At 33.7% G+C, this 13066-nt stretch overlaps 1 protein-coding gene across 1 annotated transcript in view; it reads right to left on the bottom strand.

The window, feature by feature from the left end:
* The window catches only part of DYNC2H1 (dynein cytoplasmic 2 heavy chain 1), a 364877-nt gene that overhangs the window by 254764 nt on the left and 97047 nt on the right, over positions 1–13066 (bottom strand). The window contains exons 46-51 of the mRNA XM_022560560.2: positions 11983–12085; positions 11261–11428; positions 6128–6258; positions 4636–4884; positions 4019–4127; positions 759–872 (exon numbers count right to left, since the gene is read on the bottom strand). Of these exons, the coding sequence (XP_022416268.1) occupies positions 759–872; positions 4019–4127; positions 4636–4884; positions 6128–6258; positions 11261–11428; positions 11983–12085 (874 nt within the window). The remainder of the gene's footprint in view (positions 1–758; positions 873–4018; positions 4128–4635; positions 4885–6127; positions 6259–11260; positions 11429–11982; positions 12086–13066) is intronic.

Genomic DNA, 13066 nt, shown 5'->3' with positions numbered 1-13066 from the left:
CACTGGATTCTATTTTGTAATTTTTCTTTCAAGGATTTTTGTTTCATTATTCACAAGCAAAACTGATCTCTGGTTTTCTTTTAGGAGAAATACCTTTTCCTTCTTTCAATGACAATATCATTTTCCCTTTGTAAAAAGGATTTTGGACACTTTCCTTTATTTTCTATGTTGGACACTTTCCTTTATTTTCTATGTTCTGAAACAGTTTAAAATAGCATTGAGATGATCTGTTTCTTAAAGGTGTAGTAGAATTTCCCTGTAAACTTGAAGTGGACAGAAGGGAGGGTAGCTCTTTAACAACTGTCTCTATTTCATCAATAATAAATGTTCCTTTAGAAAAATAAAGATCAATGTAATAGTCATGTCTGGGTGCTGCCATCATTGCCTTATTTTTTGTTTATCAATTTTAGATATCTACAGTGCACATGAAACTACTTCTGCAGTAATCAAACTTTCTTTAGTTCCAAAAAAATAACACTACAGAGTCTGGCACAATCTAAATAGTTCAATAATTCTCTAACATAGGAGGTACTAAAGCACAAATTTCACCACATGAAAACAAAGGCAACAAAGTAAATATTCCAAAGAACATTACCATACTTTCACCCTTCCCTTTCACTAAAATTTTGCTAACTTGTTTTTATTATAGGTTAGCCTTTATGCTACTTATTTGCTAATGAGAAAATAATGCAAATTAAATGGTATTTATTTCATATGAAACATAGTTTAAATTGATTAACGAATTCTATGGCACTTACTATATGTGAAGTAATTGAAGACTGGTCCAAAAAAACCATCCTGTGAAGCCTGATCTTTAAGAGGCAACAGCAAGGGCTCTAATTCTTCAAGAGTGTAGAGTCCAGGAACTTCACCTACAGAACATTACATTTCTTTTGAGTTTTACCTGCATTACACTAATTCAAAACACATTTTACACACACAATGCTTCTTCTATTTTTGTAATCAAATAATCTGATGTTATTCAAGCTTTGTTTTCAAAAATAAACAAACCCTATCACCCTCTATATTATTCACAAATCTACATCTATAGCCTTCAGTTGATTAAGCAAACCATTAAAGACAGTTCATAATCTAGCCATCTATCTGCTTTTCCAAGTCCTTCTCTACCCCAACCCCACAAGACCTTGTATTCTAGCCTCAATGAACTTCTTTGTGTTCCAAAAATTTAATGAAATACTCCCTCTTCCTGGAATATTATACCCACAGTCTTCCTCTGCCCCTTATCTTCCCCTAATATTATTGTTTATCCCTCAAGACACTACTTTGTCAACTGCTATGTCCATGAGACTTTCCTGAATACCCACATGCTAGGTAAAGCATTCTTTTCTCTTGTGTATAGTATCCAAACATCACTGTTTAGCATTTACCACATGATTTAATAATGAATGAATTACTTCCCTTTCCTGCCCAATTAGATTCTGAATTCCCGGAGGGCGAATATTTGATCATGATCAATATTAACCTTAGGGCATTCTTAGCAAGTATCTAAAACATAAATATTTGTTAAATAAATGAAAAATGAATTATCAAATGAATGAATGAACTTGTACTAGAAATCAGGAGAACTAGTCATGGCCTGCTACTATACAACAGAATGATGAAAGTCAAATCAAAGGTGATTAAGACTATAAGAATTTGAAGGAGGGTTTGAAGCTTGTCTTGTTCACCACCATAAATCCAGTTATTTAATAAATATTTGTTAAACCAACATATTTGTAATTCACAAGAAACTGTAAGATTAAATGAAAATTCTTTTGCTGCATTCATGTAGAGCCCAACATAGTTTGAATCCCTACTTTTCTTTAGGTTAATCTCAGAGGTACCAGACTGCTCCCCAACCACCAATGAGGTACATATTCAAATGCATACACACATAAATGTGCTCTATGTCTTCCTCTAAATTTCAGCCATACCGAGATACCCTTGATTTCTTAAATTTGGTAAAGAAAGCTAGCTCTATTTACATATTCTATAGGGAACAAGAATTTGAAATACAAAAAAGAGACAAAAAGGCCTATTGAGTACTTTCTCTGAAAGTATTTTTCAAATACTTTTTTTGCCAAAAACGTTGTCAAAATTTAACTTTACCAAAATTTAGCTTTATTTATGATTTTTGCTATTATATCTTGATAAAAAGACCAATTTATCTTACAATAAAAATAATTACTGGGTTAATGCTTATCTGGATGTTTGCTTTCAGAAATTAAAACCAAAACAAAAATACAAAAACCCTGTATATATCTGGCCTACAAGTTTATCTCAGCCAAAATGAACAAGGTCTCCATCTAGTGACAATTTAAGCAATATGCAGGAATGTGCACCTTAAAAATCAGAAGAGATTATTTATAAAAAGGGCCGCAAACACTTCAAGCTTGCTCAAGACATACCACTTTCACTATACCATTTCCCTTCACTTTGACAGAAATTGACCTACCACTTGTGTAACTAGAGTCTTTCTCATTTGGGCACTAAAGTGTAGATACCTCACTTTATAAATGTTTCCTTCAACCAAAGCTGTTAACTTCTGAAAAAAAAAAAAAAAAAACTATTTTATCCCAGAGTCTACCTAGCAGGATACAAAACAAGTATTTATTAAAACCTGAGTGGAACATGAGCATCATGCAAATTTTGTCCTCGGGTGAAATAGAATGGAACAATTCATATAGTTGAAACTAGTTTTTAACAAGGTTTACTTTGTACTTAAGTACCAAAATACTTAGTCCAAGTTTAAAACGAAGCTACCTCATACCAATTCTACTAACAGTGGTTATGCATTATAAGGAGATTATAATAAACTTCATAAATTCTTCAGAAAAGGAAGAATTGCAGGAAATTGCAGGTATTCTCCTCAGGAAATCACCAAAAAGGTCAGGTGGCGCCAGAGGCAAAAAGAGTACAACACAATTCGAGAAATATGAGACCTCATATATCTGAAATATATCTGCTATTACATAACCACATTTAAGGCCATATTATAATTATTCAATTATTCCATTAATGATGGACAGTGAGGTTCTATCAAATTTTTATTACAAATTATACTACATATTTCCTTACATACTAGTTCTTTTATTTCTATAGGTTAAATTTCTACACATAATATAATTTCTGTATCAAAGGGTATAACACATTTTTAAAATTTATTTATTTCTTTATTTTTAGCTGTATTGGGTCTTCGTTGCTGTGCGGCAGGCTTCCTTTAGTTGCAGGGAGCAGGGGCTATTCTGCGGTGGCTTTTCTTGTTGTGAAGCACAGGTTCTAGGCGCGCAGGCTTCAGTAGTTGTGGCTCAAGGGCTCTAGAGAGCAGGCTCAGTAGTTGGGACGCACGGGCTTAGGTGATCCACGGCATGTGGGATCTTCCTAGACCAGGGCTTGAACCCGTGTCCCCTGAATTAGCAGGCGGATTTTTTTTTTTTTTTTCTTGCGGTACACGGGCCTCTCACTGTTGTGGCCTCTCCCGTTGCGGAACACAGGCCCCGGACGTGCAGGCTCAGTGGCCATGGCTCACGGGCCCAGCCGCTCCACGGCATGTGGGATCCTCCCGGACCGGAGCACGAACCCGCGTCCCCTGCATCGGCAGGCAGACTCTCAACCACTGCACCACCAGGCACGCCCGAGCAGGCAGATTCTTAACCACTGCGCCACCAGGGAAGCCCAGTATAACACATTTTTTAAATAAGTACTGGTTGATAACTTTCCTAAAAGGTTATAACTTATAATAGTCCCACCAAAAGTGTGTTAAGAGGGCCAATTTTTCAGTATATTCATCAATATTCAATATTTAATCATCATTTTTATATAATTCCACAATCTCTTGGTTTTATAAAAACAGGGTTTCTCAGTTCTCCTGCTCTGAGCATGTTTAATGTTTAATCCCATGTCACCTTAATAAAAGCTATGCCAAGTGTTCTCTGAAACATAATTTTATATAAGATCACTTTACTTGAATAATTTTTACATTACTTTTATTTTCTTTAAATAGAACCCATTTACTTGCCTGAAGACAAAAGGCTATTGATCATCTCCAAAAATGTAGGATGTACAAACTGATAATCCTCAAGAAGTAAAACTACTTGTTGTGCTTCAATACCTGCAAGATGTAGCACCTGCACAATAAGAAAACACATTTTGGTACACATTAAATATTTTTGGCACAGGTAAAAACTTTCATTCTGTATGTAAACTAAGTTGTTTTTATTGATTGATATTTGAGTAATCAAAATTTAGCCATATAGTCTAGAAAGTAAATCCACTGAATAATCAAAATTTAGCCATATAGTTTGGAAAGTAAATCCAGTTCATAAACAAATACTACTGGGAGGAAATTTAATTATTTTACATCTAAGACATTAAAAGCTAGAGGATAATTTTTAAATACACCTACATATGTCCTAAATGCCATCTTTTTGTTTATCTTACCTATCCATATAACATCCCATAATCTGGGGTGCTGAGAGCTAAAAACATAATTTTGTAACAATTATGGAGAAAACAATCATCAAAATTAAAATAAAGACTATGTTGCATATCAGAGATTTAAAGGTCTTTAAAGGCTTTTAGAATAACTAACTGTGATTTAAAACCAAATAAAACAAAAGACTGTGAGTCACTCACATGTTTGAGATCATTTTTGAACTGCTTCAGTTCATATCCCCTGGAAATCTTTGGTGAAAACAGCACTGCTCCATGCATATGACTGACTAAAGAAGTGATGGTCCGACGACCTACACCACTGCATCCGGCTAACAGAAGTGAACCTCCAGGAAAACTCAGCACTCTGTCTATCCTAGACACATATTCCAGGACTTCTTGGAAAAGTAAAATATCTAAATTCTGGTTATCTCGTCCATAATGAATAAGACCCTTCAAAAGATCACAAAGCGTATTATATAATTAATATAAGTCCAAATTACATAATAAAATGTTATCTAGATTAAGAGATTATATTTTTGGTGCCCTCAAGAAAAGGGGTTAAGTATATTCATGTTGTTTCACACTCTTTTATCTATCCAGTAATCCAGCTTTATGGCACTTTGTAAGGAAAAATTTACATGATGTCAAACAAGTTCACGGGTCCACAACAGTCAGTTACTTTTGAACACCATTAATATAACTAGTAAAAAGCAGTGTAAGATAGCAGGTTAATTATAAAGACTTCAAAAGCTCTCAAATTTTTACCACTTGTTACACATCAAATCAGTGTGCACAGACTATAAAACAATCCCCAAACTCTCAAAACGTACTGCCTAAAGATATTTTGTGAACTCTTGTTCTTACACACAGCTCAGCAATGAACCAAAAGCCCACAGAGAGGTAGCATGCCCTGCCAGGAGCTATGTGATAGAGTGAAGAAAGAGAGAAAGGACAGCTTTCGCATATTTAACAACTTTCGCACATTCCCAAACTTTTCAATATCCATTCCAGGCAAACAAATAAATTTACTAGACCATGAAAGACTTTTCTTGATATAAAATCCATACTAACTTCCACTATAAATATTAATTTTTAAAGTAATCATATATAATACTGTTTCTTCTTATTATAATTAATCTCAAAAACAAAACAAACAAAAAAAACTCCATAGGACAGTGCTACTAAAAGTTTCAGTGAACCAGCAGCATCAACATCATTTGGAAGTGTCTCAGAAATTTGGATTCTCTTCTGATTGTTTTCAGATTCAGATAAGTACCTACTGAATTCAGATTTCTCCGGATGGGACCCAGCCATCAATATTTTCTGGTTCTCAAAGTGATTCTAATGTTCACTAAAGTTTGAGACCACTGCTCTAGAATGAAAAGTTAATATTATATTAACTGTTAATATAATATTAGCAGTTATATTTCCCAATTAATATTAAGCCTTTTTAATAGTTCCAACCTCAGATACCTTTTTCCAGCATGTATCCTAGCAATTTTACACTAATCTGTGTAAGTGCATGTGCACCTACTTAGATCTGCCACACTGGGCTAAATTCCAAAAGATACAAACCGGTTTTGCCTATTCTAAGATCTTTCACTTCATGCCTTCAAAAAACTTACAATAAATATTTTGAAAATGGCTTTAATCATAACCAAATCCCAATTCAAATTCATTATTCATATTATACCTTTTTAATAACATCCTTAAGATCTGCAGAATTTAGTTTTCCAAGTGGTTTTCCATGTGGAGGCAAAGGTTGTCCTGGGGCTGACCTTATTCCTGAATTATGTCGAGCTCCCCATGTAACATAGAAATTATCTGTAGAAATGAAAGATATTTTTGTTTTATGTGTGTTAATCATAATGGGAGCATCAGTAGATATACTTCACACTAAACTGTTTTTAACTTAATTAGTCCAAATAAGAACATCCCCAGAAAGGCAAAGATTAATTACTTTGAATTGGCAAATAAATAAAACAATCTCAAAATTATTCTTGAAAAAGAACACAGATTTACTAATGTCATCAAGAGCCCTGACTTCTAAAATAAAAGAAAAATTAACCAAATTTTAATTAGAAAATAAAAATCCCACAAACTTCCCTTAAATTTATCTATAGCAGTGTTCCTGTTACCACACAAGGAAAATCTGTTCACCATTCTATTGAAGCTTTCGCCTCCCAATTCCTCTGGGAGACTGTTCCATCAGTATCCTCCTTGTCATATGCTGCGCTCAGCAAACCTTCCCTAGACCCCAAGCTACCTCATGTTCTTCTTTCCTTCTCCATCATATTTCTCACATTATCTTCTACTTGCCAAAACCACTATACTAAACTCTTATTTGGGAACAACAATGCTACCCTAATTGCGAAATCCAAACCTTCGTTGTAGTCATTATCCCAACATGACTTGTGTGCATCTCCTTAATGGAGCTTTTTTCCTTGAATCTATATTACCGTGCTCATCAAGCCACAACCACTACTCCTTTTCAGTTTTCTATTTATCCCTTATATATATATATATATATATATATTTTTTTTTTTTTTTTGCAGTACGCGGGCCTCTCACTGCTGTGGCCTCTCCCATTGTGGAGCATGGGCTCCGGACGCGCAGGCTCAGCGGCCATGGCTCACGGGCCCAGCCGCTCTGTGGCATGTGTTATCCCTTATATTTTTATTTTCACTGGGATCCAAATTCAGCCTATTATGCTTTAATTCTAAATACTCCCCTGGAATTATTTAATCTTATTCTGTGGATTAGATTATCAACTATCTAAATATACACCAAAAACCGATTCACTACGTATCTCTAGGCAAGTCTCCCAGCTCTAGTCTAGTCCCATATTTCGAATTGCTTAATGACATATAACTCATGCATTCATTCATTAAACACTTATCTATCACAGACCTGTATTTAAACATCGTTCTTCCTGTTAGAGATAAGTAATGAATAAGACAAACATAATTTCTGCCCTCACAGAACTGATAAACTTTATGTAGTTTCCCAAAAGACACTCAAAAAGCTTGTAAACATTCAAACACATGCATAAAACTGAACTCGTTATCTTCATGTCTCATCATTTCTCAGCTGGACTATTGCAGCATCCTCTTACCTCATATCCCTGCTACAAGCCTCTACCCCATCAAATATATCCTCACTGCTACTAGAGTAACAAACACAAAAACAAAATCTGATAGTACCACTGCACTCCAATATCACATATAGCTTCCCACTACCTTAAAAAAAAAACTTTTCCTAATCAGGGTCCTTTGCAATTTGGCTTCAATTTGGCTCCACTGACTGCTTGAATCTCTTATCTCCCTCTGTACTCCAATATATACCCCAGTTTTCTCAAACCTTTGATTCTTTGCATATGCTTTTTCCTTTGTCTGGAATGCCCTTCCCCTCTTCTTCACTTAATTGTATCCTTTAAGATACAGTTTGATTTCCTGTAATTGCTCCAAAAAATTAAAGTCTTAGGTGTTAATCTAACAAAATACCTTATAGGACTTATGCTGAAAACTATACAACACTGATGAAAAAAAGCAAAGAGTATCTAAATAAATGGACAAATATATTATGTTTATGGATTGGAAAAATCAACATAATAAAGAGGTCAATTCTTCCCAAACCAATACACAGAACTAATACAATTCCTACCACAATCTCAGCAACATTGTTTATATATACAAGATTATTCTAAAATTTATATGGAAAGGCAAATAGCTAAAACAATTTTAAAGAAGAAGGAATCAGTCAATCGAATTTTAAGACTTATTATACAGCTACAGCAATCAACTCAGTGTGGTACTGGCAGAAGGACATATACATCAATGGAACAGAATCAGGAACCCAGAAACAGAGTTACACAATTAATTTTTGACTAATGTGCAAAAGCAATTCAAGGCAGAAGGGTAGCCTATTTAACAAGTGGTGCTGGAACAAGTGGACAACCATAGGCAAAGAAATGAACCGTGACCTAAGTCTCACTCTTTACACAGAAATTCACTCAAAATGGACCACTGACTTAAAACATAAAACTATAAAATATTTAGGAAAAAAAGGTGGAGAAAATCTTCAAAATCTAGGACTAGACAGAGTTCTTAAACTTGACACCAAAAAATCCTTAAAAAGAAAAATTAATAAACTGAGCTTCATAAAATTAAAACCTTTTTTAATCTGTGAAAGACTCTATTAAGAAGATGAAAAGACAAGTTACACAGTGGGAGAATATATTTGCTAACCACATATGTGACAAAAGAATAGTATCTAAAATACAGAAAGAACTCTAAAAACTAAAATCCAATTAGAAAATGGGCAAAAGACACAGAGACATTTCACTGAAGAGCACAGACAGAAGACAGTTAATCATATGAAAAGATGTTCAACTTCATTAGCTGTCAGCAAGATGCAAAATAAAACCAATATGACATATCAGTACACACTTATCAGAATGGCTAAAATAAGAAAATACTGACAACACCCAATGCTGGCACAGATGTGGAGCACCTGGATCACTCGTAAATTGCTGATGGAAATGTAAACTGCTGATGGAAATGTAAACTGAAATACAGCTACTCTAGACAACAGTGTGGCAGGTGTTTTTTTTTGAACTAAGCATACAAGTACCATTCAACCCTGCAACTGCACTCCTGAGCATTTATCTCAGAGAAACAAAAATCTCCACACAAAAACCTGCACATAAATGCCTACAGCAGCTTTCCTCTTAATAGCCAAAAACTGAAAACAACTCAGATGCCCTTCCACAAGTAAATGGTGAAAGAAATGGTAGCATGTCTAAATATAATACCTACTCAGCAATAAAAAGGAACAAACTACTGAAACACTCAAGAACCTGCATATATCTCCAGAGAATTATTCTGATTGAAAATAAGATTGTTGAAATGACAAAATTGAACACAGAAAAGATGGGTGGTTTCCAGGGGATGGAAGAGGTGTTGATCCATTTTAACTGTATCAATGTCAATATCCTGGTTGTGATATTACACTATTTTTGCCAGAGTTGAAAGAAAACAAGTAAAAAGTACATGTGCTCTCTCTCTGTTAGTTCTTACAACTGTACGTGAATCAACAATTATCTCAAAATAAAAAATTTCAAAGTAACTTCCTCAAAAAGGAATTAGTCTCTACTCTTCTACACCCCTAATATCCAACATTTATCCCAAATATATTCAGAAAAGTTATATTAATTGTAAAACACTTCATGCTCTATTGTATTTACCAGTTTAACCATCTATTTGCATAAATCTTTGTGGCACCTAAACATATTAGCAATAGTTATCATTGTAAGCAAGGACTTTCACATCTGTATCTGCCATTAGATTACAAGTTTCTTAAGCACAAGAATGTATCTAGTTTATTTTTCAGTATCCAAAATTAAATTTTTAATTTTGGATACTTAAAATTTTTAAGCATCCAAAATTTTTCTTAATAATTTTTCTTAATATTCTACTATGTGAAAATCATATTTGCCTGGATCTAACATATATCAATCAAGCCTGTATTTTTTTTTAAATGCAACCCTTCATTAAAAAGTAAAATACTGAGAAAAAAATATTATTGAGTCCTACACAGGAGACTCTAAAAGATACCAAATTCTAGAGAATTCAGATAAGACACTGATACTATCTAATGCCCAAAGGATATGTCACTTTCTTTGCAAGACGAGACACTATTAACTCAATTTTTAGACTGAGAAACATGGCAGCATTTTAGAACAAGAGCCTCTCCATGCTAAGCCATGAAAACTACACGCCACAATGACATAAAACTTCACTCAAAATCAAGCCAATTTTGAACTATTAACAGGCTTCTCTCAGCATTTCATCCTGTCTTAGGTTGTTTTGAACTTATTTCCTGATTCTAAAACTCAAGCAGCACCTAGAAAATTCCTTCTATCAATCTTAGTATCCTTTTCACCTTCAAGACTCCCCTTGGCTTACGTCATTATGACCCTGGAACCAATATCAAATCTAGAAAGATACAACATAATGTATTATATGAAATATTTTTGAAGGCTTGCCTTACACTCTAATAGAATAGAAATTCATTTTGTAGCTTGAAAGAAGTTTTATTAGGAAAGAGTTCCATATTACAGTCATCCTCTGTCAAAGGCCTTTTCAACATGTTGATTTTCATTTTATATGCATCACTCCCACAGCATTTCATAATGTAAATTGGTCATTAAGCAGTAATAGTTGCAAATGCAACATAGCTCCTTTGACTGGTGCTATGCTTTGTTTATCATAATAATGGGTGAAGCTGATAAGAGGATACATAAGAAGTTCTGTGCTAATGACGTTATGAGTAGTGACAGGAATGAGTCACTTTCTCAAGCGAAAGTTCATTATAATCAAATATGGATTTTCACTATGATGTTTAAATATCACACATATATGGCTATTTTTATTAGTAAAAGTCTTTCAGGAAATACAGTTTTGAATTGCAAATGTTAAACATTACGGTCTGAACAACCGTTTCCAAGAAAACAATTATCGTCATCATATTTTGTTTGGAACATAATTATTGAAATCTAGCAAAGAAGACGGAGCAGCCTCTTACGGTAAAAACATTAAAATTATCCAAAGTTTTAGCGTTTTTGTTTTAATTAATTTTACTGAAGTATAGTTGATTTAAAATGCTGTATTAATTTCTACTCTACAGCAAAGTGATTCAGTAATACATATATAAATTATCCAAAGTTTTCATTTGTTTAGATATATGAAATCATGCTGTTAGTAAGAAAAAAATTGGAAGTGCTCATAACTTTTATATATTTACATAAACTCTGTAACTATATTACCTGCCATATTGTCTAGTACATCTGAGCCCCAGTCTCCTTGAAACACTGATGTTAAAATACTGTCAAATAAATGAAGTTCCTTTGCACCAACAATTTTGTCACGAAATAAGCGCCGCGCTTCATATGCTACAATTTCTAATACGTAAGCTAGAGGATGGTTTGAGGATCCTAAAAAAGGCAAAATTTTCTTTAATTATAATAAAATTCAAATGATTTAAAAATGGTCTGTTTCAATATAATATTAGAAAGAAATAGAGAATGAGAATCTACATACCATTATTTTGGCGTCAGATAAATAGAATAAAGGGAAAAAGAGTTAAAGTTCATTTTGTTAATGAGTTGGTAAACTTTTTTGATTCTTTAAAGGATTAAACTCTATTATTTCTAGTTGTTCAATAAAAATATCAATCCCCAAGAGCATATTAAACATGCTTTGGCTACAAAGGATAACAATTACATTTTTTTCCAAATCAAGTTTTAATAGTGACAATCATACTTTAGGAGAGGAAGCATAATAAAATATCATAAGTTTAATATCATGTTTAAAATTAATATTAACATTTTAATTTTTAAAATACTATAATTACAATACTCATTTATCTATTACAAATATAATATACATATACAGCATACACACACACATACACACACACACACACACACACACAATATGATATTCTAAAGAGAGATAAGTGATTTGAAATCATAAAAGCAAAACTTACCTCCTTCTAAATCATATCTGAATAAGCCAAGGACCCACTGGGTAAGGATGCAAGGAGTAAAGAAATAGTGGCTATAATCATCAACTGTAAATTTGGCCCGCACCTGAAAAAAATATAGTAAATGATCTGTCTACTCTCTTAAACATATAATCATGCTATAAATTTTTCAGTCACCTTAAATTCATAGGAATGTCAATTTCTACCAGTGGCTGGAACTGTATTTCAATATTACTTATTTCCTCAGTTATCTTGTATTCTATATTTTATGCATTTAAAAACAGTATCTAAGAGAGGTTGTTCATAAACTTCAACAAACTGCCAAAGGTTGTCCATGGGAAAAAATAAAATGAAAGGTTAAAAAGCCCTGCTAAAGAAAGGAATTCAAGGAAAGCTAACCTAAATTTTATAAAATGGTAGTTATAATTCCAAGGTGCTCATGGGTGTAAGACAGACCCATTTTATAATGGTGGGACCCACAGAGCTATCTTGTGTTCAAGAAATCATTAAACTTTTAACAAATCAAAGGGCCACAATTCAACATATAACCAACGAGAGAAGAGCCTCTCCCTTCCTCTCTACGGATGGAGCTACTGCTCTTATTCTGGCCTTGACTGCCTAACATTTGAATTAATTTAGAAAAACACAGCTTTATTTTTCCCCACTTCTACTCCAATACTATAAAAAGCATCCTCCACAAACACTTCCATAACTTTCACATGCTATTCCCTTTACCCAAGAAGACCCTCTTTCACCTCCAGCCACTTTGTGAATTTCTCTTTATTTTTCAAACCTTAGACCACATTTCATCTCCTCTTAAAATTTACAATAGCCAGGACATGGAAGCAACCTAAGTGTCCATCGACAGATGAATGGATAAAGAAGATGTGGCACAAATATACAATGGAATATTACTCAGCCATAAAAAGAAACGAAATTGAGTTATTTGTAGTGAGGTGGATGGACCTAGAGTCTGTCATACAGAGTGAAGCAAGTCAGAAAGAGAAAAACAAATACCGTATGCTAACACATATATATGGAATCTAAAAAAAAAAAAAGGTTCTTAAGAACCTAGGGGCAGGACAGG

Source organism: Delphinapterus leucas, chromosome 7 (assembly GCF_059928025.1).
Source record: "Delphinapterus leucas isolate spDelLeu-1000000601 "Yukka" chromosome 7, BTC_Dleu_Yukka2, whole genome shotgun sequence".
Classification (NCBI taxonomy): domain Eukaryota; kingdom Metazoa; phylum Chordata; class Mammalia; order Artiodactyla; family Monodontidae; genus Delphinapterus; species Delphinapterus leucas.
Note: the sequence above shows the minus strand (reverse complement) of the source record. Positions and strands in the feature narration are given on the sequence as shown.